This window comes from Furipterus horrens, unplaced genomic scaffold, assembly GCF_987537825.1.
Source record: "Furipterus horrens unplaced genomic scaffold, mFurHor1.1.pri manual_scaffold_12, whole genome shotgun sequence".
Classification (NCBI taxonomy): domain Eukaryota; kingdom Metazoa; phylum Chordata; class Mammalia; order Chiroptera; family Furipteridae; genus Furipterus; species Furipterus horrens.
In genome coordinates this window covers 3,367,182-3,393,740 of record NW_028327182.1, presented here as the reverse complement: position 1 = coordinate 3,393,740, position 26,559 = coordinate 3,367,182, and the positions used below count along the sequence as shown (strand labels likewise).

General features: G+C 51.9%; 1 protein-coding gene across 1 annotated transcript in view; it reads left to right on the top strand.

The window, feature by feature from the left end:
• Positions 1–1,858: 1,858 nt before the first annotated feature.
• The window catches only part of MIPEP (mitochondrial intermediate peptidase), a 96,910-nt gene continuing 72,209 nt past the window's right edge, over positions 1,859–26,559 (top strand). The window contains exons 1-10 of the mRNA XM_090258723.1: positions 1,859–2,102; positions 4,550–4,723; positions 7,590–7,678; positions 8,302–8,388; positions 11,903–11,966; positions 16,108–16,290; positions 16,835–16,991; positions 20,643–20,691; positions 22,444–22,504; positions 26,226–26,278. Of these exons, the coding sequence (XP_090114849.1) occupies positions 1,920–2,102; positions 4,550–4,723; positions 7,590–7,678; positions 8,302–8,388; positions 11,903–11,966; positions 16,108–16,290; positions 16,835–16,991; positions 20,643–20,691; positions 22,444–22,504; positions 26,226–26,278 (1,100 nt within the window). The 5' untranslated portion in view covers positions 1,859–1,919. The remainder of the gene's footprint in view (positions 2,103–4,549; positions 4,724–7,589; positions 7,679–8,301; positions 8,389–11,902; positions 11,967–16,107; positions 16,291–16,834; positions 16,992–20,642; positions 20,692–22,443; positions 22,505–26,225; positions 26,279–26,559) is intronic.

The following is a 26,559-nucleotide window of genomic DNA, read 5'->3' as shown; positions in this document are numbered from 1 at the left end:
GGAGACCTCCTGTGAAGACTAAACCAACTCAGAGAACACAACTAATCGTAGTTGGGTCACGTGGAGCCCTTTAATGGTTTTTACTGTAATTTTTATTGTAATAAAAATACACGTGAAACTTACCACTTGAATAACTTAAGTGTACGGTTAAGTTGCGTTGAGTCCATTTGCACTGCTGTGTAAGTAACATAGCACAATGTCTTTAGTGTGAGGTCAGTTCTGGGACGAGCTGCGTGGGAGAGGCCACGTTAATGCGTCCGTTTACTGAAAGCAGCCTTAGTGAATCCTGCCCTGTGTCACTCTTCCCTGTTCCAAAGATGTGCTGCTCAAGCATCAGTGTCAGTGAGTGCTCAGATAGTAGACCTGGAGGGTAAGGAGCTGTACTTTCCAACGGGAGCCCTGACACTGTCCTTAAGTAGCGTTTTGTGTGTGTGTGGGGGGGGGGGTGTGCACCTGTGCAATTTAGGTGTGAAGGGCTTTTCAGGCCCTGAGCATGGGCTGAACCTGTGCGCTGGTGGATGGCACCCGAATGCTCAGCAATAAAAAATAAAAAATAAAAAAATCCGAAGTTGTTTTTGCAAGGCAACGTTTCACAAATTCTCTCCCCGGTAGGTCTCTCTTCCTCTGCTTAGGAGCAGGAGGAAAAGTGGAACCGAAAGGCATCAAGGGCCATAGGCACGCTCTGGGGGACCCCCAGGGAAGCGCGGGCCAGAACACTCGTTGGCCCCGTAAGGGAAGAAGGCCTCAGAAGAGACACGGATCCTTAGGGTAAAGGGGGGACAAAGCGGAATAAAGGGGACCTGGGTCCCATTGGTCCAGAAAGGTTAAAGGGCTGCATTGGAACTTGGGGGCCCCCCAGACCCCCCGGAGATGCTGAGCCCTTGGAACCCCAGAGTGAGCCAGGAGTCCAAGGAGGCAGAGGCTGGAAAGGGGCGGGGAGAAAACTGGAGATCCCAGTTTCTCCAAAAGGTGCTCGCCATGCTGAGCCGGTTTCCCTCCTCAGAGACGCCCGTTCCATTTGCCAGACCCTGGCGCCGGGATGGGACCCCTGTTCTCACGGCTGCGGGACCTTCACGCGCCACGTCGCGGGGGCCCCGCTTCACCCACCACGGGAGGGTTTTCCCTGCGATCGCTGCTCAGAAATGGGCTAACCATGTCGCCCACGGAGGATGGTTCGGGGCGCTGCGCCCGGGCCTTCGGGGCGTCGGACCGCAGCTGGAGCCTGGGCACCCGGGGTGGGCGCGCGTGGGGCCGCGTGGCGGGCGTGCAGGTGCGGATGGCGACGCGGCTCTCGGGCTCCCGGTGGCGCCGCAGAAGGACGGAGAAGCATGTCCACGTCGGCCTCGCCGCCCCTGCGCCTGAGCTCGGGGACACGCCGTGAGATGATTTTGCTCCTGAATCAACTCATTACGGTAATAATCACGAGAAGGCGAGCGTGGGGGAAAGGTCGTTCTAAGACCGACGGTACGTTACTGTTTTCCGAAGGGTCCGTGTTTCAGCCCTCGCGTTATGATAACGGATACGACATTTTTTATCACTCCCGTGATCGGAAGAATCCTTCGCGTGCGCGCTTCCTGCGCGAAGGCTGCTCCGATAGCATCCCAGCGCCTAAAGGGCCGCGCTGTGACTTAGCGCGCGTCTGCTTTCACGCGGACGCCAGGGACCGGTCCTGCGGGTCACTGGGTGGGGGGGGACCCTTGGCCGTGCCGGCCTCCGGACACACGGGGGCGCGACAGCGCAGCGGCGGCCGAGCCGGCGGCCAGGCGACGCTCTTGCCCGGGGCGCGCAGACGTGCCCGCGTCCCGAGGGCCGCGCTTTCCGGTTGGAACGGAGGCTCTCACGTGACCGGCGTCCTTGGAAACGCGTGCGCCGGCTCCCCGCGGGGCTGCAGTGCGGGGCCGGGGTGCGGGCGGGGCGCGATGTCGTGTAAGGGGCTGCTGCGGGGCCTGGCGGCCCGGACCGGGGCGCTGCTGCCGCGGCGCGCGCGCCTGCGAGGCCTCGGGGCCGGGCGCCGAGGGGTCAGCACCACCTGGTCTCCGGTGGGGGCCGCCTTCAATGTCAAGCCCCAGGGCTGCCGCCCGGACGTGGCCGGCGAGCGCCGGGTGAGCGGCGCGATCGGGGTCCCGCTCGTTTCCCCGGGATAAGCCGGCCCCCCTCTGCGCAGGGGCCGGGAGCAGACGGGCAGGAACCCGCGCGGCGCCGTGGGCGTGCGGCCGACGCTCCGGGTGACCTCTGACCGGTTGCCTCTTAGAGGGGCGGCGTTAAGGGGGGCGGGGCGGTCTTTAGGGGCCCCTCTCCGAAGCTCGGGTCCCAGGACGCGTCTCCAGGTGCTCGCTTGCTCCACGAGAACGTAAAGCAATGGCCCCCGGGAGGGAACTCCGCCCGCCGCCCAGACCCCGCTCAGGTTCACGTCCGCCCCGCCCCGGGAGGGCACCGGCGGCGACAGGTGTTCCCTGCAAACGCACGCTCGCCTTCAGGCCTGTCATTGTCACGGCACCGATGCTCACTTTCCGTTAACCTTCTCAGCTTTGGGCTCTCTTGTTCTTACTCCTAAGCCCAAGTCTTGAGAAGAGGTCCATTTCCAGTAGTTGCACCGGATGGGCCCCGTTGACTTCTTGCTGCAGAAATGACCGGCTGAGCTCCTTGGTTTCTCTTCAGTTCTGTTTCCACGCTGCCCAGTGGCGTCTGGCTTCCGTGGTCCGTCCATACTCTACTGAGTGGCCTCATACTGGTGTTGACTGGGCGAAGGAAGGGGGAAGGGCAGGCAGGCCTGAAAGGGACGCCCCTGATTCCTGTTCTGCTTGGCTTTTGTGGGTGTTGATCGTGTTCGGTTTTACGTTATTTTTGCCTCTTAAAAGTTTCCTTATACCATTAACTTTCATAGAAAGTGGAGTCTAGAATATGATCAATTAACGGTGTGGTTATTTTGTTTTTCTTTTCATTTTCTAACCTTCCTGAGCTTTGTAAACAATGTTGGTATTAATATAATTGGTGTGAAGACGACTCCCTCTAAGTTAGGAGCAGAGAGAAGTGAAGGGTAAGCTTGGTTTGCGGTGGATGAACTAGAACCACCTGTGGCTTTGTTTTTCTTTTACGCCTCATTTAAGTACTGAGCCGAGATTTGCAAACATGTGACTTGGTTCTTGACTGCAGAAAGGAAGGTTCGTTTAGTTTTCTAGTATTTCGGTAACGGGTGCTCTGCGGTTCCGAATTCCCAGGGGAAGCGTGGGCAGGTGTACGGGGACCGGGACCTAGGCGGACTCAGATGCCGTCAGTGTCAAGATCAAGTTTATTTTTGGTTCTGGTTCTGCTCTGCACCCACAGTTTTTATCTTTAACTCCTCAGTGTAGTTTGAAGCGACGGGAACCAGTGAACTTCCCTTCCTGCAGAATCAGTAAGCCTCAGGCCTGACAGTTTCAGCCTGTTAAGCATCTGTGAAGGTCATTGACAAAGGTGGGCACCTGCTGGGTTAGATTGATCTCACTTGCCTGTGTGTTAGGTGCCACGTGGCCACGTGGGGCAGCTGGCTGGAGAGGAAGGGCGGGGTTCTTCCTCTAGGGGGCTCGACTTTTCGGGAGACTTTCGAACAGATGACCGTAGAGACTCTAGGGGTGTGGGGAGTCCCTTCAAGTTCTGACTTTCCCATAGTTAGCTCGTGAACTCAGGCTTTTCCTTCCCCTCTTAACCCGTAAAAGGGAGAGAGTTCCTGCTCTGGGATTGTCGTTTACCTGCGAGACCCAAATAAAGCACGCGGCTCCCTTGCTGCACGCGGGGGCTGCAGTGGGCGACTGCTCGTTCCTGCCTTCCCGAGGGCTGGCCCGGGGTGCGGACCTGGCCCACGGGGAAGGCCAGCCCCTTGGATGAGTGGTGTTTGGCTCTACCAAGTTAATGAAATGCTTCCGGAAAGTATAAGGTGGCTGCCAGGTTCAGCCTGTGACTTGGCTTATCCTGTTTGTCGAGTCTTTCCGAAAAACCTCTGTGCTCGCCCCTAATTTTTGGTTGTGGAACAACGGCTGCTTTGTGCTGGCCCCCACTGGGTGCCGGGCTCGTGTGTTCAGGGCGTTACGTGTATTTTCTAACGCAGGACCTGTACGCGTGCTGTGAGATACCTATTGTCATCCCCACTGTGCTGAAAGAAGACATTCAGGCCGAAGTGGAGAGAGAAGCCGCTGGAGTCCCACAGCGCGCAACGGCTGTGGCTGGAGTCTTAAACCTTCTCTGTGTGCGGCCGCTCTTAAACTGTTTTTGTTTTGTAACGTGTGTCTCCCCATTGAATCTTTGTAACCGCTTTGAGTCAGGCTCTGTAATAGCAACCCAGTTTGATTTTGAACCCAGGTCACTGTATTGTTTTTTTTATAAAATATTCAAAAGTTGAAGAAAAGTTACACTTTACAACGTGGGGAATATGAAAGTGGTATCTGTGATCACAGATATTACAAATATATACTAAACCAACAACACCCAAGATTTTCTTCTATGCAGAAAAAGTATTAACACACAATACCAAAAAACCATTAACAACGCGTGGGAAATTCTCATTGCCTTTCAGGGTCTTTTTGGCGTTCCTGAGCTCAGCGCCCCGGAAGGATTCCGTGTCGCCCAAGAAAACGCCCTGCAGAAGGCGGACGTGCTGGTGGCCCGCGCGTGCTCCACGCCGCCGGGGCCGCAGACGGTGCGCCTCTTCGACGAGCTCTCTGACACGCTGTGCCGGGTGGCGGACTTGGTAAGCCTGGCGCAGGGCCTGCGGCCCCCCCAGACCTCATGTTTATTAGGCCTGGTGCCAGACTCTGAGGTTAGAGACGCCGCAGCTATTCGGGTGTCGTTTGTGACAGCGAAATATGTCATTAGGAATGGAAAAACGTGCAGGGAAAGGTGCTGTTTAGAACTTGTACTTTGAGATATATATTTAATAAAATAGACGGGATATGTAATAAAATAACTCATGGGACGAAGATTTTTCGTTAATGAACACTTCTACCAAAATGCTAGTAAAATTTACCTTTGCATTTACAATAAAATTATCTTGTAAAAACCAGTTTGTGTCATTAAAAGTAAGGTTTTGACATCAAACTGATTATATTTAAGAATTTTTTTCCCTTAACATTTTGAAGTTGATACAGACACGTCCCTGGGTCTGTGCACCAGCGACGAAACCCCCTGCTGAGACAGAAGGCGTGATGTCCTCTCACCCGGGAGAGGCGCGTCTCGGTTAGTCATGTCAGGGAAGGCGATTGATTATAGGGGCGCCCATGGTGCAGACCCGTGTTTGCTGGGGCTGCTGTCCACTGGGCACCAGACGGTGTATAGGTCCTGCTTCGCGTTCCTGTGACACTGGGCCGCCGCCCGGTGCCAGGCTCTGTTTTGGGCCCTGGGCACGCAGCCGTGAAGGAGACAGATCCAATCTCTGCCCTGATGGAGCAGCCTGGTGGTCACTGTCCTGGCTTCACTGGGACGGGCCCCGGGGAACCCCTTGACCTGGATGAACTGATGGAACCTTCTCGCCGTATCTGATCTTCAGACCAGGAAGGAAGGGCACTAGGAGGTTGAGTGATATGTCCGAGCTCAGCCAGCAGGTCGCGGAGCAGCTAGGCGTGGCGTGCGGGTAGTCTGGCTGCGGGGTACCTGCTCTCGCCCGCCGTTCTGCGTGTCCCCGTGTCCCCCCAGGGGCCAGCCGGCCGCTCGGGGCTTATGCGCCTTCCCTGCGGAGGTGGGGGCGTTGGAGAGACTCCCCATCATTTAGAAAGTATTGACTTATTTATTTTAAAATATCATCCAGTAAAATTGCCTTTTTTGGGGAGTACAGGTCTGAATTTTAACTCCTTTTTCATGTAGCCACCCCCACAGTCAGGGTACACGAATGTGCATCGCTCCAAAAAAGCCGCCTTGAATCATCACTCCCACTCCTCGCCTCTGCCCTCTGACAGCTCCTCTCCTCTGTGGCTCGTCTTGTCTAAAATGTCAGGTCTCTGGAGTCCCGCGCCTCCTGAGGTTGACTTCTTTCACCCCGTTTGCCCTCCCCGTGTGTGTTTTCATCGTTCAGGAAGTTTTCTTTCCCCACCCCCCTGAACTGAGCCACAGCACCCCTCAGACGGTCCTACAGTCACGGTATCCGTCCAGTCTCCAGGACGCTGATGCGGCGCCGTGAAGGGCTTTCTCCGGGTGAGGAGAGGCAGGTCAGGGCCTCTGGGGGCCAGGTCTCGGCTTTAACGGGCGCTGGCTCCGTCCCTCCAGGAGGGGGACGCAAGCGCTTCGCGTGACGGAGCCGCGTGGCCGCAATGGAGGCCCCGCCTCTGCTGCTGTGGCCCCGAAGTCTGAGAAGGGCCATGTGTGTCCCCGACCTGCACTGTGTGTGTGTGATCAGGCGGCTGCCCTTGAGGTCAGAGGTCCCCTAGCCTGTCCTGTTCTTGAAGATTCTTGTGTCTATGAAGTATAATATCTCATTAAATACTAACATATATGTAAATCTTTGGGTATAAAAAACTCAGAGCACCTTCTTTTTGAAATATTAGCTGTTACCTGCCAGTAAGCTCAATACCATTATAAGACATCGATTTTATAAACTATTTTCCACCAAGTGGTCAGTTTGGTTTCTTTTTCTTTTTCAATTCAGTTGCCACGTGACGGTGTTGTTTTCCTCATCTCTGCTGCAAATGAATTTTAAATTTTAATAGTGACTGTAAATTCTACAACACTGTACATTGGTAATTTACAGACTATGTTGTTAACTTTACGTAGCTTGTTTTTCAAGAGCTTTAGTACTAATGCTACTGTTACATCAGAAGTTGTATAAAACTGTATTTAAACATTTTTCATTAAAAACTTTGATAAGAAAGTAGGAACTTTTACCTGTGGTGATTCTATTTTATAAGCGATCCATGTTTTCTTCCTGGAGAGGGAAGGGAAAAATGGGTAATATTTTATAGTTTCCCTGTGTTTTTCTTTTGCAGTGCAGTGCAGTTACCGTTAAAAGTAACATCTAGTTTCTTCATGACTTTGTTAAAAAGAAAAACACTTCTAGCTCAGTTCAGTTCTAGGGTCACGTAGCAGCGACAGCCGTGGGCCCTTCCAGGCCGGGCCTGGGGTCCATACTTGGTAACACAAGCTGTAAAGAGCACGGGCCTTTGTTTTCGGCACAGAAACTAAAATATAGTTAATTCAGTCTCGGGACTGTAATATGTGTCAACTAAAAAAACAAAACAAAACTCCAGAGCTGTTCTCTGGAGCCAGATTTACACCCGAGAACCATATTGTACCCAAGTTTAATTAGAAAGTTTTAGGATATTTGAGCGAGTCTGCTTCTTTGAACTATAGAGTTTGGAAGAATTCGCTTAGTACATATTTACGTTTGAAGGAGATGGACTTTTCTAAAAGAACGTAAGAGTATTGAAGTCTTTGGACTGAAACCAGCTTGGTTCCAGGGAATGACCGAAGGACGCGCAGGAAGAAGCTGCTTTGCCCGACTGGTTGGTCGTGGGGACGCACGGGTCCAGCCAGAGGGCACGTTTAAGCATCAGTTTTCATTTTGCCCCGGGACCTTGGAGGAAAGCTTTCCCTCACAGCCCCTTTGGCTTGTCGTTCCTCTCCCACAGGCTGATTTTGTGAAAGTCGCCCACCCCGAGCCGGCGTTCAGAGAGGCGGCAGAGGAAGCCTGCAGGAGTATTGGCACCGTGGTGGAGAAGTACGTCCTGCTCCCCTCGGTGACACGGTCGGGCGTGGGGCTGGCGCGCAGGCAGGCCACCTGACCGGGGCGAGGGCCCCTTCGCGTGGGGGCCTGTGCACAGCTCACCTCCCTGAAGCCTTAGGGTAGCCTGAGGCCCAGCAGGCCCAGGTCACAGGCCAGTGTCCGGGCCTGTGCTGCAGCCTGAGCGGGTGGCTCTGCAGCCCAAGTCCTTGCGTCCCCCTCACCCAGGTGAGCCAAGGTGGCCCAGGGCCTGGGGTGCTGAGGCCAGGACCCCAGCAAACGGCCGCTCACACTGCTGACTGGCGCTGGGCCTCAGGGACGGGGGTCCGTTTTGTCACCAGTGACCCCGTTTCTCCCTCCCCCTCCTCCTGCCGGCCCCTCGGGCCCCCGCCGCTGACCGGCTTTAAATGTGTCACCTGTCAAAGAGCTTGTGGTTGAGCGCGCCGCCCCGTAGGCTCTTGTCGCCGAGTGCGGTGGCGCTGTTCCTAGTCCCAGGAGGGGACGAAACCAGACCTCGGTCCCTGGGCCTCTGGCTGCACGATCTGGCATCATTCTCTTGCTGTTAAGTCAAAAAGAAGGCATTAGAAAATCACTTAATTTTTTATGTGTGCTTTCTCCAGGCTGAACACAAATGTGGACTTGTATCAAAGCTTGCAGAAGTTACTGGCCGATAAGAAACTTGTGGATTCCCTGGATCCAGAAACCAGGTACTCGCTTCCTCGCCTGCGTGATGGGGGCGCCCGGAGAGGTGAGACCGGGAGACCCCGGTGCCGGCCACACTGCCCCCGTGTGTGCGGGGCGTCTCTCCGCAGGGGCCCGCGCGGCCTGCGCTCCGTGGTACCGGTCACGCTCTCCTCCCCCTGGTGCGGACACCCCCAGCCTTCTCTTCTCTGCTTGCTCGTTTATCGCGTTGGGCTGCGGTGGGCGCGAAGCCCCTCGAGAACAGGGATCGGGCTGGTTTGGCCACTGCTGCGCCCTGGGCACCTGCAGCCCTCAGGGCCCGTAGCGGGGGCCCAACCAGCGAGTGAAGGCCTGCGAACAGCGTCCTGCTTCCAGCTGCATAGCGGACACCCCTGGAAGACACCGGCAAACTGGTTTTATCTCCTGGTGGGCGTCAAGGGCTTGAACGGGTGTGCTTTGCTTCTCCAGGTCACGCGTGCTAATCCGGATGGAAAAGGCTTAATTTCGAGTTACTAGATAAAAGTGTTTGAGACAGGACTTTGGATATCATCCTTCTTTGCTCAAACTCACTATTTATGAAACAAGTGATGTTGGGGTGGCCAGCACCCCGCCCGGGTGTTGCGTGCGTCCCAGCACGGAGAGCGGCACTTCTTGTTGCCCGTGTCTGCGATTTACTTGTGGGACGCTTTCTCCCTCTGACTCCTCGGCTCTGCTTCCGTCCCCTTTCTGGCTCCGTGGGGCTTCGGTTCTGAGTGAGGCCCTTCCCAGCAGGGACCAGTGGGTGACGGGCCTTGTGCCCATTCGGCACGTGCGCGCCGTGACGAACGAGCAGCACAGGGGGGCTGTCCGGGGGTGGGGGTGGGGTGGGGGCGCGTGCACCTGGCCACGAGGCACGCAGGTGCTGGTGTGGCCCTGCTGCGCCGCGTGGATCCTGAGGCTCGCAGCGAGCCTTTGTTGTAACTTCATCATTAACTTAGCAGCCTACGGCCTCGTTAGCCAAACGAGTAAAAGCGGCCTCTTTCAGCCGACCTGGCGCGGCCCCGGGGCAACGGCTGTTTTCAGTGAGGGAATCAGTGTGCCTCCAGGTCCACGCAGAGGCTCAGCCGACGTTTCTCAAGAACCTGTGACCTGCTGGGCGCTGCGCTCCTGTCTCTAACTTACATAATTGAACGTGTTCTCTGTAGCCTTTAAAAAAAAAGAAGAAAGAAAGAAAAAGAAAAGGTAGATTGGAAGGAAGTGCTACAAGAATTTTAATACTGATTCTCTTTGGTGGGATTAGTGATTTTAATTTTTTTGTATCTTTCTACAGTAAAGCTGCTATACAATAAACTTACAGAATAAATTCCCATCACCAATTTATCTGTTTTTTGCTATCTTTCTTCTCTCTTATTAAAACAAATGGCAAATGCCTTTGCCAGAATAGAGTGGTGTTTCTTAGGGTCCCTCTAGGGAAGGAGACCGATACGAGGCAGAGAAAACGGGGGTGGTCAGGGGCTTGAGTGAAGGCCTTTACGTTATTTAAGAAAGAAGGTAAATTACTAAATCAGCAGTGTGTCCTATGCGGTTTTCAGAACTTTAGAAGAACTTTAATTTTGCTCATTCAAGGTGTATTAGCACGAGAATCAGGAAGATGACAGTGTCCGGGGGAACGGAAGGGGTGTCCGCAGGAGGAGCGCTGCGCTGACACTGGTGTCAGGCGTGTGGCGCGGTTACAGAGAGGAAACCGCGCTCGGTAGCCGGCGGACTCGGCCTCCAGCCCAGCATCGAGGAGTCAGTATTCTAAGTAGCTGTTAAGTAGTTGGAAGGAAAACCGAAAGTCTCATGCCGAGGTCTTTGAAAAATTATCCAAGTATAAACTGTTTTGTTTTTAATTATTGGGATTTGGAAGGAGTTGAAATAAGTAATTATTGCGGTGGCTTCCCTAGGTTTGTGCCCTACGATTAGGGGCAGAACCTCGTACCTAAAAAGCACGTTAGGCCCGTTTTCCACGTTTGGCTTCACGGGTGCGCCTTGCTTACACGGCGGCCGGTTGCAGCCACGCCCCGTCTCTTCTTTGCGTGCCCGCCTGCGTGTCCACACCGCGCGCTCACAGTCCGGGCGGTGCGGGCCCCTCACCCCCGCCTGTAACGCAGCGCGTGCTCGCCCGCCGGACTGCTCAGAGCGGAAGTCAGGATTGCTCTCGGTGGCGGCCGAGGGCAGGGTGCAGAGATGTCACCGCGAGGTGTCAGGCTGCGGACTTCTCGCCTCGAGAAAGGCCACCTTGCGGGAGTGTGGGGCCCGCGGGGCCGGAGGCGCGGCGGCCCATCGGGGGGCAGCAGGGTCCGGGCGTCACAGCCTGGAGGCCACGCTCTCGTTCCCTGGCCGCATCCTGGTCACTCGGGCAGCAGCCCCGGGGCCTCACGCCTGTGCCCGGATGTACCTGAAGAGCCGTGTATCGCACCCGTGCTGCCGTGGCACAGCGTGAGCGGGTCCCCTTTCCAGGGCACGCGTGCTCGCCCACGTCGGCGGCCCCTGGCCCAGGCTGTGCTTTCATTCCCCCGGCACCTAACGGGAAGGCGAGCGGTGTAAACGAGCCTGCGACGCAAAGGGGAGAGTGTGCTGCTGAGTGTGGAACGTGGCAGGAGACAGCTCCGTGGGAAGTCGCCCCTTCCTTCCGGTGATGGCCGGGGCGCCGCCCCTCCGCCGCTCCTTGTCGCTGCTGCTGGCGCTGGACACTGGGGAAGTGGCCACAGGAAGGACAGGGCAGGAGGACTGGGGCCTGTGGCCGAGGTCGCGGCTGCATGTGACGGTCATTACAGAGTACCGGTCGCCACAGAGCATGGGAGCAGATCTTGAAATGGTGAGGGATCCTCCCGCCCAGGGCCCCCGCAAGGTTAGCGTAAGGGGGAGCAGGCGGCAGGGGGGTGGGGGGGCCGAGGAAGAGCCTGCTGTGCCCTTGGGAGGGCGGACTGAACACGGAGCTTTCAGTGTGGTGGACACAGCCACACACTTGACTTGTACCCCTGTCAGGACGTTCAGTGTTTCTGTTACCTTATATTCATTCGTTACTTAAAAAGTATGTATCCCCTTACGAGACCGTATGGAACATACGTAAGTCTTAACCCGCCAGCAGGCCAGAGCGCAGTTCTGTAGCACACGCATGCTAGATGTAGCATGTGTGACAGAGGTGCTGGTCTGGCGCCTTGCATACAGCATGCAGGAAGTGACTTTTGGAGGAAAGGGCCGAATAGCTGCAGAGGTCCCCCCTGCGCTAGAAGAAAGCTGCAGGTCCGTCTGTCCGCGCTGGGATACCCGGCACTCCTTCGGTTCGGGGCAAGGCGTGCTGGTCCCGACGCACAATAACGCAGGAGGCGCCGGACCGCACAGGAGAGCTGAGAAACCCGCCCGGCTGGGCGTCTTGTGTGTGTGAGTGTGAGCGTGGGAACGGCTGGCTTTTTGTCAGAAAGATGGAAAAAGGCCGATCTATGTAGCAAACAAAGATTCTTTTTTTGTTAACAATTATTGTTACCTGTCATAACCTGGGACCAATTTTATTTGCAGGCGAGTGGCCGAACTCTTTATGTTTGACTTTGAAATCAGTGGAATCCACCTGGACAAAGAAAAGGTAAAACTTCCCTTTCTGTGTGTCAGGTCCTCTTGTCTTGCTGACATTTACCCGGTGTCCTGGTCGCCACAGTCCTCGCGAGCAGCCCGCATCTGCGTATTAAACATGCCCGGGCCACGTGTGTGATGAGGTTCTCCCGCAGGCTGTGTTTGGGTGGCGTGCTCGGCAGGCTGGCCTGTCAGCCATGACGGTTTGGGGCCCCTTCGGTGTCTGGGGGTTGGGACGAGGGAAGCAGAGTCGGGAAAGCGAGCAGCAGAGCCACCGCCCGGGGACAGGAAGGCCGAGGGGCAGGGCCGGGGTGTCAGGAAGACCTTTCGTGTCCCGGGCGCCCTTGACAGGCCCACACCGTGTTCCTGACGCCGTACGTGTGGGCTCTGCGGTGTGGAAGCTGGGACGACGGGCCTTGCGTCTTGTCCAGACCCCTCGTTAGAGCGAATGGGGACGTGTGTCACATGCCCCAGCTGACGCCAGTGTGACAGGTGCAGGATGTGAGCCCCGCCAGGGCCGCTCGCACACCGATGCGTTCATGTGGCTCTGAGGGCACGGTCCCTGGCTGGTGGCCTAACCCGAGCCACTGTGCCTTCCAAGTGTCCACAGGGCCTAGGCTACGCTGTACACGCACGTGGCCGAGACGGACACGTCCCCCCCAGCCAGTGTTCACGTCTCTGTACCGACGACACCGCCGTTCTCTGGGTCAGATTGCTTTTCCATCCCCATGTCCTTGTGTCCCCATCAGTGACGGTCCCCGGGATATTCCTTTAGAGCTGCTCCTGCCTCTGTCTGCACCCCCCCAGCAGCTCACCTTGATCATTGTCACCAGATCTCCAGCTGTCCTCAAGTCCTTTGTCTCCCTGATACTCGTCATTAGCGGCGATTAAGCTCTTGCTATTTAACGCGTATATTTCTTGTTGGCTCTTTATTCCGGCTGAGGCTTCTCTTACTCCTGTTTTATAGATGAAGAAGCTGAGACACCTAGAGGCTGTGATTTTTGCAAGGTCACAGCTAGGAGGTGGTCTGTGACATGCGGGTGGGACAAAGTGGGTTTACAGTTCGTGTGGGAAATAACACACGAAGGAACCCGTGTTTCACGCACTCCCAGATGCAAGCCTGCAGTCTAGAGGCTCGTCAGCTGGCCCTGCCTGCAGGTCTGCCGATGGCCAGCCTGGCCTGTCTGAACACCGAGTCATGTCCTTAAAGCACTGACCTGATCGGCCCTCTCCTGCCCAGAACCTCTCAGCGAGGTCGCGTCACCTCTGAACTGTGAAGAGTGGCCAGCACCTGGCAGCGCCTTCCCGGCTCTGCCGGGGCCTCCGTGAAGTCATGGCCCTATGTCACCCCCCGACACACCTGCTCACTGCTTTGCCTGCCTGACACCCCCCGTGAAGGCTTCAGCCTCCGCCCTCCGTGTGTGCAAAGCGTGTGTCCGTCTCCCAGGCGGGCTTCCGTGTTCCTCGGACCCCGTTTCCTGTACTCCGGCAGGTGGCACTTCCCCGCAGCCGCGGCTGGTGGAAGGCGTCGCTGTCGCTATTGCCGTGCCCCTTGTCTGTAGCGTGGGCTGCTCAGGGACCGCGCGGGTCGTGGCTTTAAGGCGTCCCGGTCCTGGACTCAGTGATCAGCATGGAGCAGGTGCAGGGCAGAGCGTGACAATGCCAGCTGACGCTCGTCAGCTCCGATGCTTCGGGGGAGCGCTGAGCTGACTGGTTTTATTGCTTTATTTACTCTTCATGGAAGAGGTTTTTGAAACTTTACTGAAGCGATAGGTGCCAGGTCAAGCTCAATGTCACTGGCACTGACCTTGCCCTTTCCATTGGATGTTTTTACAAGAACAGCTGCCCTTCTGGAAAGGAACTCCTTGGGACCCCACGGACACTGAAGATACAGTGTCCTGCAAGGTTTCTCTCTCGCTGCTTTGATGTCTGTCCTCCAAGGTGCTCCACCAGGACAGGACACAAGGAAGACAGGTCACGCTTTTTAAAAGAAAGATCTTGAAATAAACCCAACAACAATCTACAAATCGTAAAGGCGTACATTCTTTCTATATTCTTTCTAGGCTTTTTCTTATTTAACTTGAAAGGTCTCATTGAACGTGATTTACAAGTTTAAAATTAAGGGAAGTATATGTTTATTAGCAATTATACAAAAAATTACTAATTTCTCAGAGTTCAGAGTACTGCTCATTTAATTATCTCGGGACAGTGAAATGCCTGGCAGATTGTTGGTCAATCAGGAAGTAAACCCAGGCTTTACTTTTCAGGAATTTCAACAGGTGACAAATTCTTTTGACTAATGAATTTTTGTTTTCATGATAAAGACTTTGGGGAACATTTTCGTAACGACCCAGGATTCTTACTCACCATTTCTCTTATTCCACTGGTTACCATTAGGTGGTGCCAAGCGGCCACGTCAGTAACAAAGTAGACGTCTGGGCTACACGGACGTGGGATGTCTGAAAAACTTTTTCACATGAAGTTTAAAATTCCTGTATTGGAATTTCTTGGTTATTAATATAAACTTAATTTTTTTATCACCCTCTCAGTGTACATTTGCACCTTGTATATTTCTTTTTAAAATAATGCTGCCTAATCATTTTTCAAAGTCGTGGGCGAGTTCAGGATCTGTTCAGAACGGTCGGCCCCTGCCCGGGACACACATGTGCCTTCACGGAGTGCCCGCCCCCCGCGGGCCCGGGTCCCGACGCCTGCCCAGGGGTCTGGCACCGGTACCGGGAAGCCCACCCCTCGTCCAGCTTACACTTCACCCGGCACCTCTGCGGTGCCCCCTGACTACCGCACGCTTTTTCAGGAGACTGTGTCCTGGAGGTGCGACTGCCAGGTGAGCTCTCACGGAGGTGCCCACGCCGTCCTCCGAGGTCCAGACAGCGAGGGCCGGGCGGGCCGGGCCCGGGGCGGGAAGGCGCGGCTGTCCTTCTCTGGGTCCTTGGGTCTGTCCCACGTCCGAACTTCCCGAGTGCCCTCCCCTCCTGGATGAGAACCATACTGTCGTGAAGAATTGTAATGATTCCTTTTCTTCCCCTCCCGCCGTTTTAGTCTGAGTACATTTTCTCACCTGCCTTTCAAAACCTTAACTTTTTAATCTAAAAATACTTTTAAGCACTATTGACTGGATTCTACTAGATTCTCTTGACTAAGAGGTCTTTGGGGGGATACGGAAGGGTTCTGTACTTCCTGATGTTGTTCGTTTCAAAGACTAGTTATCCAGCCCACCCATAAAGTAGGGCTCTGGGAGTTATGTGAGCCTTAAAGCATGAGGCTCTGTACAGCCATAGGGTAGTGTTTTCTCTGGAGACTTAATGTCTGTCAAAAATAGACTTAACGTCCTGCTTACAGTATGTTATATATTTAGGACATTAATATGCCGAGTATTCATTTTATTATTTAGTCCGTTTAATATCTTATGGCGGAGGTGCCTCGCACACCCTGGGCGTGGATGGAAGCTGCTCTGTCCAGCAGAGGCTTCGTGACCGCGGCGGAACAAACTCTTACCTACGACACTTTTATTATGTCCGATGAAATAACTTTTACCCACACACTTCTTTATGTCTGGGGGCAGGAAGGTGACTGTGTCTCTAGTGGAGACCAGCAGCTAGACCTTCATCTCGTGCTTTTACTGAGAAGGAGACCATGGGAGATACAAGATGGACATTCATAAATCATCAGTAGCTTTCAGGTGCCTAGGTTATGATCGACAATAACTGATTACAAGCTCCAGTGCAGTGGGGACAACGAAGAGTCTGTGCCAGGGTCTATCAGACACCCTGACCCCACACCGGCACTAGGTACAAGATTTCAAATACTCCCTGCGAGAGATTGTTTATACGTAATTATAAGATAAAAAAGCAGAGCAAGTTCTAAAGCATATTAACATTCCTTGACTCCAGTCCCCACGGGAACCCTCTGAGTGGTTTTCGGGCATGTCCCCCACACAGCACAGCTGGGGTGCCGGCGGCTGGTTGTGCTCAGGCCGGGGCTACAATTCCCCAAACCACAAGGAGCGGTTCCCCACAGTATCTTAATTAAATTGTAATTCAAATATTCATGTTGCTTTGCCATCTTTATAGATTGCCTATTAACTGAGCCATGAAATACTACTTCCAGTGACTGTCACTGTCCCCCACATACAGCGGAAGAGAGCCGTGGACCTGAACGTGAAAATCCTGGAACTGAGTAGTGCGTTTCTCGCGGGAGCCAGCCTGCCCAACAAGATAGACAAGCACCTCTTACCAAAGCACATTCACCAGAGCTTCGCTGTGGCGGGGGACCATCTCGTGGTGGATGGTCTGCACGCGGAGGCGCCAGACGACCTGGTACGTGTCTCCATCCCCTGCCTCGATCAGGTCCCGTCTGGGGGCCGCTGCTGCTTGAACCCCAGATGCCGTGACAATGTCATCCTGCCGTTAAAAGGACTTCCCTGTTGCTAAGCCCGAAAAGTATTACTTTGGGATTATTCATTCCATCAATGCTTTGAACGATGAAAATGGTTTAATGACTCATGTCTCGTGAAGAACTCACTTTTAAAGTGTGACAGGCAGCAGTTATCGGCGTCCTAGGCTGCTCAGATCTCCCAGCGCACATGCCTCCGCGTCACCTGGTTAGAGGCGCCGTGTGGCGGGTGCTCTGACACAGTTTTCCCCGACCACGTCCTGCCCCAGAGACCCTCAGTCGAGGGTGTGATTCCGTCTCATACTCGTTCATGAGTCTGAAAGCGTTATCCCCCTGTGCAGACCACCATTCTGCTTTTGTAGCAGCGATCACTGAAGAATAAAACGGTGGGGGTGAGCCTGTGTTGTTATTGCGCAGGACTTTGTATCACGGTATTTCCGTCTGTTATCATTCGCTGTTCAAATACAGGTGCGAGAAGCTGCTTATAAGATTTTTCTTTATCCCGACGCCGGTCAGTTGAGGTGCTTAGAGGAACTGCTCAGCAGCAGAGATCTCCTGGCCAAGTTAGTGGGGTATTCTACGTATTCCCACAGAGCTCTGCAAGGAACACTGGCGAAAGACCCAGGTGAGCCTGTTTAGCCAACTTTTACGACAAAATAGGATTTTTATGGAACTGTAATCCTGACTTTAAAAATTTTTTAAATTCATTTTCAGCTACGGTGGACACACCGTGTTTCGTTGCTTTCAGGTGTACAGCATAGTGATTCAGCATTTATGTGCGTTACAAAGTGGTCACCACACTGAGTCTGGTCCCCACCTGGCACCGCGCACGGTTACGGTGCTGTTACTGTGTCCTGGGTGGTACCCCCATCCCCATGACCACTCCTGTAACCGGCAGCTCGCGCTCCTTGCTCCTCTTCCCCTTCTCTGCCCACCCTCCCACCCCCATCTCCTCCGGCGGCCGCCAGTTTGTTCTCCGTCTGTGTGTTCATTTCTGTTCTGTTCCGTTTGTTTTAGATTCCACACACGCGTGAAACCACACAGCACTGGTCTTTCTCTGTCCGGCGTATTTCAGCGAACATAGGAATCTCTGGGTTCATACATGTTGTCTCCAGGGGAACATTCCGTTCTCTTTTCTGTAGCCGAGTTGTATTCCACTGTACAGATGGACCACACCTTCTTTTTTCCGATCCAGTCCTCTCTCCATGGAGACCTAGGTCGCTTTCAAGTCTTGGCTGTTGTAACCAGTGCTGCTGTGAACATGGGGTGCATATATTTTTTGAATTATAGCTTTTGTTTTCTTCCGATGTATGCCCGGAAGTGGAATTGCCGGGTCAGGTGGTAGATACGTGTATAATTGTTTGAGGAATACTTGTACTGTTTCCCACAGCAGCTGCCCCACCTGCATCCTCACCACAGGGCACGAGGGTCCCCTTTCTCCACGTCCTCACCAGCGCTTGCTGGTGGTTCTTTCTGTCGTAACAGCCGCTCTGACAGCTGTGAGGTGACATCTCATTGTGGTGTAATTTGCATTTCCCTGACGATTAGTGATGGTGAGCATCTGCTCATGTATTTGTTCGCTGTTTGTATGTCTTCTTTGGAAAAATGTCTGGTAAGGTCCTCTGCCCACTTTTTTTATTGGATTTTGTTTTTTATGTTGAGTTGTGTGAGTTCTTTGTATATTTTAGATATTAGCCCCTTACTAGATATATTAGTTGTAAGTACCTTCTCCCATCTGGTTGATGGTTTTCTTTGCTTTGCACAAGCCTTTTAGTTTGATGTGGTCCCGTTTGTTTATTTTTGCTGTTGCTGCCTCTGCTTGCGTAGGCGTCTCCAACGAGATATTGCTGAGACCGATGACAAAGCATTGACTGCCCGTGTTTCCTCCTGGTGGGTTTATGGTCTCGGGTCTTACATTTAATTCTTAATTCAGCTTGTGCTTTTTTTTTTTTTTTGTATATAAAGTGGTCTACTTTTATTTTATTCTTTTGCATGTGTCCATCCAGTTTTCCTAACACACCTACTGAAGAGACCATCTTTACCTCACTATGTATCTTTGTCTTCTTTGTCATTGAATGGCCACGTATAAGTACGTTTTTACTCCTGCGCTTCCTACTCTACCCCATTGATCTGCGTGTCAGGGTTTGTGCTGGTACCATACTGTGTTCTGATTACTGCAGCTTTGTAGTATAGCTTGAAATCAGGGCATATAATACCTCCAACATAGTTCTTCTTTCTCTTGATTTCTTAGTCTATTCACAGTCTTTTGTGGTTCCATATAAATTTTAGGAGTATTTGTTCTGTTTCTGTGAAAAACTGCCATAGGTATCTTGATAAGGATTGCATTGAAACTGTAGATCGTTTTCGGTAGAATGGACATTTTAATGATGCTGATACTTGCAATCCGTGAGCATGGTGTATGCTTCCATTTATTGTGTCGTCTTCAATTTCTGTCATTAATGTCTTACAGTTTTTAGAGTAGAGGTCTTTTATGTTCTTAGATACATTTATTCCTAGGTATTTGTTTTGCAATTGCAAATGGGATTTTAAAAACCTATTTTGTGCTAGTTTATTATTTGTGTAGAGAAACAACATATTTCTGAATAGTAATTTTCTGTTCTTCAGCTTTACTGAATTTATTCTGTTAGTTTTTGGAGGGTGGAATCTTAGGAGTTTTGTATATATAATGTTCTCTGCAAATAGTAACAAATCTGGATACCTTTTATTCCTTTTTCTTGTCTGATTGCTGTGGCCAGGACTGCCAATAGTATGTTGAATAAGAGAGGTAAGAGTGGGCATCCTTGTCTTGTTCCTGATCTTAGAGAGAAAGCTTTCGATTTTCACTGTTGAGTGTGATGTTAGCTGCGGGTTTGTCGATTACGGCCGTTATTACGTTGAGGTGTGTTTTTTTCTATACCGATTTTGTCGAGGTTTTATCATTAATGGATGTTGAATTTTGTTGATGCTTTTTTTACATCTGTTGAGATGATCATATAATTTTGGTTATTTTGTTTATGTGGTGTATCACACTGATTGATTTGCAGATATTGAGCCATCTCTGCATCTCTGGAATAAATCCCCTTGATGGTACAGTGTGATCTGTTTAGTGTACGGCTGACAGTTGGGTTGCTGATATTTTAAGGATTTTTGCATTTATGTGTCAGTTGTCATTTCTCTTTCATTTTTGATTTTATTTGTACTCTCTAGCTAAAAGCTTATGGATTTTTTTTTCAGAGAGGCAGTTCTTAGTTTTGTGGATCTGTTTAGTTATTTTTTATTAGTCTCTGTTTCTTCTCACTTTGGGCTTTATTCTTCTTTTTCTATGCCCTTTAGGTGTAAGTTTAGATTGTTTTGTTTGAGGTTTTTCTTACTTAACTTTCTCTTTGGTGTCATTAAACCATTGATTGTTGAATAGAATATTGTTTAGCCTCCAGGTTTAGTGTTTTTTCCAGTTTTCTTTTTATAATTAATTTTCTATTTCACACCATTGTGACTAGAGAAGAAGACACCTGAACTAATTTCCATCTTATAAAATTTACAGACGTGTTTTGTGTCCTAAAATGGTCTATCCTGGAAAAAGTTCTATGTCCACTCAAAAAAAAATGTCTGTGCTTTTGGGGTGAAATGTTCTATTAATATCTATTAAGGCAGTCTGATGGAGTCTGTTGGGTAAGGCCACTATTTCTCTGTTAATATTCTGTCTGGACGATCTATTTTTTACCCAAGTGGTGTGTCCGATTCTTCTACTGTCCCTATACTACTGTGGGTCTCTACCTTTAGTTCTGCTCATACTTGCCTTACGTGTGTAGGTGCTCCTGCTTCAGGTACTGCGGTGTTACCGGTGTTCTGTCTTCTCGTTGGATTGATTTTTTAAATCTGAATTGTACTGAATTTATCCACAAATCAGTCTTGCTATCTCTTTAAAGCTCAGAAAAAATTAAGCATGTCTAAGTAACTTTTTTTCTTATGCATGTAAATAGAAACACTTTGAAATTAAAAGTTTTCTTCTTTAGCTTCCCATTAACTTTTCGTTTTGGGATATAATTTAAGGCTTTGAATTATTACTGTGTTTTTTGAATTTGTTTTTCTGATAAAGAGATTATTATTATCTAGAAATATTTATATATAGCTAGTATATATTATCAATGCTGCTTCCCCTTTAAAAATCACTAATTTGAGTACATTGTAGTATGTAATAATGATCATCACATTATAACTTTTACAAGTATGTTTATGTTTTTATGGAAAGACATTTTCTTCTGGATTTTATTTTTAGAGACTGTCATGGAGTTCCTTGAGAAGCTCTCTCACAAACTTTCAGAAAGGTTAGTTTTTATTCTACTCTTTAGAATATGTATCATTTATTTTCTTGGTTTTTCTTTATGAAAATATTAGGTTGGACTATTGGGCCAGCTCTGTGGCCTGCTGAGCAGGAGCGTGGGTGAGCTGTGAGGGGCACTGAGGGAGCGCGTGGCTGTCTCCTGGGGTGACGACCTGGGATGACGACCTGGAAAACTGGGGCTGTCCCCTCTGAGGACTTACTTGTCTTTAGCAAATCATCACTGATATATATTTCAAAATTTCCCAGATGTTTTCAAAACTATATAGTTTAGTTTTTGCCATCAGTTTTATGACCAGTTCAGAAAACACTTCTCTCCCTTTGGCCTAAATATTAGCAGCGGTCCCCAGAAGTGGCCCGCGGCCCTGCGCTTCAATTCTGTGTGTTCTGAGAAGGCTCCGCTGCTCTGTTGGCAGTGTCAGGCCCAAGGGCTGTGCTCTCTGCAGTGAGACCCTTTGTTGCCCTCGTGCGCCCCCGGCCCCCCGCGAGGCCCAGCCTCTCAATCACGGCCCTGTCCTTCACCAGCCCCCCCACACCCCAGTGCCATACAACTCCACTGGGGTCACACACCCACTTTCTGGGAAGGGGGGGGCGTGTCATGGTTTGCCAAAGAGGGTCACGTTCCGGAAGAAGTCGAGCACATGATTTCACTCATCTGTGGGCTATAAAACGGAAGGTAACAGATGAGCAAGTAAGACCGACAAACAGACACTCAGCGACACAGACGACGGTGTGGGGGTTGCCAGAGGGGAGGGGGTTTGGAGGACAGTAAAGGGCAAAGGGGGTCAGGTACGTGGTGACAAAGGGGACGTGACCTTGGATGGCAAACACCTAATATACAGACGATGTATTATAGGATCGTGCACTTGAAAACTGCATTTATTAACTAATGGCAGCCCAATAAATTTAGTAAAGAGGGTCATGTTCTCTCATTTCTTAAAGTGCTGTCTACAATTTTGTTTGCTTTTTTGACTATACCAGCATGTTAAATTTAAGCTCATAATTCTATTTTCTATTCTAGACTCATGCCTCTCTCGTCCTCTCTAATTTGGATTCTATTTATAAATTCTAAACTTTTCTGTTAATCCAGTGAATAACGGTGGCTTTGATATGATGAAGAGGAAGTGTTAATTATGCATTATTTGAGAATTTATTCTGCTTTACTTTGTTGGTTAAGTGTTAGTATTCTTTCTCCACTTGTACGTAGCTTAGAATTATATTTTGAGCAAACATCCTCAGATTTTTACAGTTATATATAGGAGTTAATTCTAACAGAAACTTCATATTCCAAATATTAAGCATAGATTTGATTATTGTCCAGCTAGTGTTTTTCTGTAGGGGAAAAATTATGAATAATAATCTTAAATATTATCTATGTTAATATTCTTTTGTAGGAAGTAATATGTATTTTACCTTTTTTAAGGTATATCAAAAAGTAGTGATTTAAAGTTTGTAGATTAAGAAATACTTTATCTGTTTCTGTTACATTGCTAGTTTTTTAAGCTTTAGTACTTCCAACATAGGTATCTGTCAAGATGCTCTTTTCCGGTAGAAATGGCCATGATTTACTGGTGTATGTCTTTCTCTTATAACACGTAAATTTGGGATTAATACTGGTTTATATTTGCATACAAATTCCAATTGTGTCGTGAGTATTGGAGAGTCACATAAGCACCTAGTTAGTTATGATGCCATCGCTCCAGCCTGTTTAACAGTAAATGACAGTCGTTTCTCACAGGACCAGAAGGGACTTTGAGATGATGCGGAGGATGAAGATGAAACTAAACCCCCAGAATTCTGTAAGTAACTATGTGGGAACCTCTTCCTTACGAGGTAAACGGTGAGCTGAGGTCCTGTCATGTGACTAGGACTTCCCTGGGACATGCCGACGGTGCACCCTGTTTCCCTTCTGACCCCTGGTTAGGGTGACGGGAGGCACTGAAGCATCTGACCCGCAAACCCAGTGCGTCCTCGTTGTTAGCTGACATGGTACATACGTGCGTCCGCACACACACGTAAGTATATCTCAACGCTGTGTACGGATACACCCGCCTGCAGAGGCTGCTTCCGTTCTGTAGGAGGTGGGCTTCTCGGCGGAAGCGGCCCTTTGGTGGCCTCGGTGCGGCTGCACCTGGCGGGCGGCAGTTCCTGCCACCGGGGCTAACATCGCAGGTCACGCGTTCATTTGCTCATTACGGAACCCGAATAAATCAGTGTGACTGACAGAGTCTGCCTGTCCTAAAAATACTCGTTGTTTTCAACCACAAGCTCAAACGCGTTCATGATCCCACAGCACAGACTGACTCGTCCTTCTGGCCGGGTGCTGGCCAGGTGATCGGGTGCCGGGGAGTGACGGGTTCCCGGCGGAGGACCCCGCTTCCCGTTTGATTTGAGGGCCCTGCAGGACTGCTGGGGCTGTCTGGGCCGTTCCCCCGCAGGTGCTGTGTACCCGCTCCCCGGGGGTGGCCGCTGAGACACAGAGCGATCCTGGCCAACGCGCTGCGGCTGCCCTGTGGTCGGGGCTGTGCCTGGCGCAGGGAGCAGCCGTTTGCGCACCTGGGCCCGGGAGGCAGGTCCCCTTAGGAAACCACGTCAGGAGGCAGAGTTTACCCTGAGGAGTACAGAAGAAGGGAAAGTGGAGTTTGTGGCCAGAAGCTGATTTATTGAAAGCCAGACATTTCCCCGCGGCCGTTGGTGTGGGCTGTTTGGCGGGTCCGCTCCCCAGGTCCGTGTTTCGGTGCCGGGTCCCGCCGTTCGCCCTGTCCCGCGCGCCAGAACCGGGGCTCGCTGCAGACCAGAGGTTCTCAACGTCTGGCCTCTGGGCCGGAGGCAGTGGCGTCACCCGGGAGCTTGTCAGCAGCACAAAGTCGGGAGCCCTGCGGGAGGCTCGCTGAGTCTCGAGGCCCGGAGCCTGTGCTTCAGCGAGCCCCTCAGACGACTGTCCCCCACCCCCCAATAGTGATCATCTGGTCTCTGGGTTCTCCCTTCTTGAGAAGCCGTGTTCCCTCCTCCTCTTGCTGCTGATGGCCGCCGCCCGGGCTGAGGCCGTGACTCCTTCCTCTCCCCCAGACCATACTCGTCGCCGGGTTGGTTTCCTGCCTTTGGTCTGCCTCCCCTCAAAGCCGCCCTGAACTCTGGGTGCGTGGCAGGGAGCCCAGCCCAGTGTCAGAGACAGGGTGAGGCTCAGACCTCGCGGAAGTCGCAGAGAATGAATGAACGAACGAATGAATGTCCACCAAGGTCACGCACATTGATCTTGTCACTCTCTTGGCTGAAATTTGTCATTGCTCCCCGTAATTCTAGATTTGTCATCCGGTTTCCTAGCTTTCCCCTCCAAGCCCTTGGTGATCGTGACCCTACCTGCCTCTCTAGCTGCATCTTCTGCTGCCCCCTCACCGGGCAGCGTCCTTTGCTCTCCACCCCCCCGTGCGGCGCTCAGGCGCTGCCTTCCCTTAGTGGCTTTGCTCTCCTTGCTTCCCTTCCCTTCGTCCTTTAGTTTCTCTGCCAGCAGCTGTGGGCGCTGCCTTCCCGTCGTTCACCGTGCCAGGCACAGGAAAGCCTGCCCCCCTCACCTGGGTGAGGCGCTCCCGGTCTTCAAAGCTCCCCTCAGGCTTGGTCACGGGCACACATGTCCTGACCATCCTTTGTGGTTTAAATGCCCCTCCTAGGCCCCGAGTGACATGGTGCGACTTCCCAGACAGGGAACCATTTGCCTCTGCGATCTCGCTACTGCCTGCTGGCTCGGGGGTCATGCCTGGGTGTGTGTGTGTGTGTGTGTGTGTGTGTGTGTGTGTGTGTGTGTGTGTGTGTGTGTGTGTGTGTGTGTGTGTGTGTGTGTGTGTGTGTGTGTGTGTGTGTGTGTGTGTGTGTGTGGCTCGGGGGTCATGCCTGGGTGTGTGTGTGTGTGTGTGTGTGTGTGTGTGTGTGTGTGTGTGTGTGTGTGTGTGTGTGTGTGTGTGTGGCTCGGGGGTCATGCCTGGGTGTGTGTGTGTGTGTGTGTGTGGCTCGGGGGTCATGCCTGGGGTGTGTGTGTGTGTGTGTGTGTCTGACACCTTGCAGATAGCCAGTGATCATCTGTTGGAAGAAATGTGTGCCAGGAACTAAACACTCCGGAACTAGAGTTCCGGGGGTGCTGTCCCCGACTGCAGGGAGCGCATGGGGAGAAAGGAAGCAAACCCACACACGTGCCGTATGTCGGTGCGCATCTGTGACAGGAGCGTGGCCGTGGGGTATGAGGAAGAACACCTTGCTCCTCAAGGGGACCACGTCTGAACTGAGATTTTGGAGGTAGCGGTGATCAGGATCGAAACCCCCCCGTATGCAGCCCTGACTCGGGGCCGGGGGCTGTGTCAATAATGGGGCGCGTTGAGCAGCGCCGTCTGGGCTCTGGGAGGCCCTGCTGGCTCACTCGGGCGGAGTTCGGGCGCCGCCAGGGTGTGAAGGGGCCGTGCCAACAGGGTCGCTGCCTGCCCCCCTGAAGCTTTGGGTCTGGGGGCAGAAAACACAGCAGACACGTGAGAAAACATAAGTACGTGCTGGGTCGCAGGGTGATAAAGGCTGCGGGGGAGACAATGCAGGGAAGGGAAGGCGGAGGCGAGCGGTCAGTAACTGGGGCAGACACGTGGGAGAGGGAAGGAGTCCACCATGGGGACAGCAGGGGACGGCCTTCCGAGAGGGGCAGCAAGTGTGGAGGCCTGAGCCGGGGGCTGCCTGTGCGCCGGGGCGCCCAGTGTGGCCAGGACGGAGTGAAGGGCGGGGAGTCACAGACAGTGGGCTCAGGGCACCGGCCGGGCGAGGCCAGGCCACCTGGGAGGAAGCGGGGAAGCACCGCTGGGCGGGAGAAGCCTCTCCAGGTCTCAGACTCCTGTGGTTCGAAGGCCGGAACCCAGGCGGGCTGAGCTCACAGCCCGGTCTCACCCACCGCGCCTGTCACCGGGCGCTTGTGGGAAGGAGGTTCCTTTACGTGTTCAGCCTTTCCCCCTTCACTATTCTTTACGGTTGTCAGAAAACTGTTACTGCCATCTGTTTCTCTGTGACATATTTTCTTTGCCAAGATTAGAGTTAATTCTGCCTTAGTTATATTTTAAATTGTTGCTTTCATTCTTGGGATCCACTCTAAGCTTCTCGCTTAGGTAGAGAAAGAACCTAATCTTAGCTTCAGAACACTGTTCTTATGCAGTGTGTTTTGTGGGTTAGTACTCGGCTTCCATCTGGGGAGAAATCTCAGCATGGCTAATTTAACCTGTGACTGCTGACTTTTATTAGTTTACATTTCAGAATGACATTTGTGTGCCTTTTCCCCGCATTCCAGGATTATGTCTCACTTACACCTCCCTACTCCCTGATTACAGGAAAATTAAAATAAAGAGGCAGGCCCTCCCTGCCAAGTCATGACGTTTTAGGGTGTCATAGAACTTTTGTGATTTAATAGCAGGTTTACATTTTATAAGCTAGCTAAGTTATTGATAAGAATTGTGAAATAGTCGATAGCTTTTCTAACAGTGAATGTTTTCATTGTAGGAACTGATGCCTTGGGATCCCCCCTACTACAGCGGTGTGCTTCGTGCAGAGAGGTAAGGGTTTTGAGAAGGAAGAAGGAAATCCATATTTTCTGAGCACCTTGCACGTCAGTCATGCAGCTGTTCCCCTTGCTCAGTTGCCTGCATTACGAGCCTGTGTCTTCTCCGGGCCGGCCCCCCTGCTGCCTGCTCAGCATCTGCCCGCGTTGTTCACGGGATCGCAAAGCTCTGCTCTGGGCCCTGGGATCATGTTCTACCCTCCCCCACAAGCCTACTGTATGGCTTATGTCATTCCTTGTTTAGGACTTGAAAATACTGTCCTGTGGTGTCTAGGA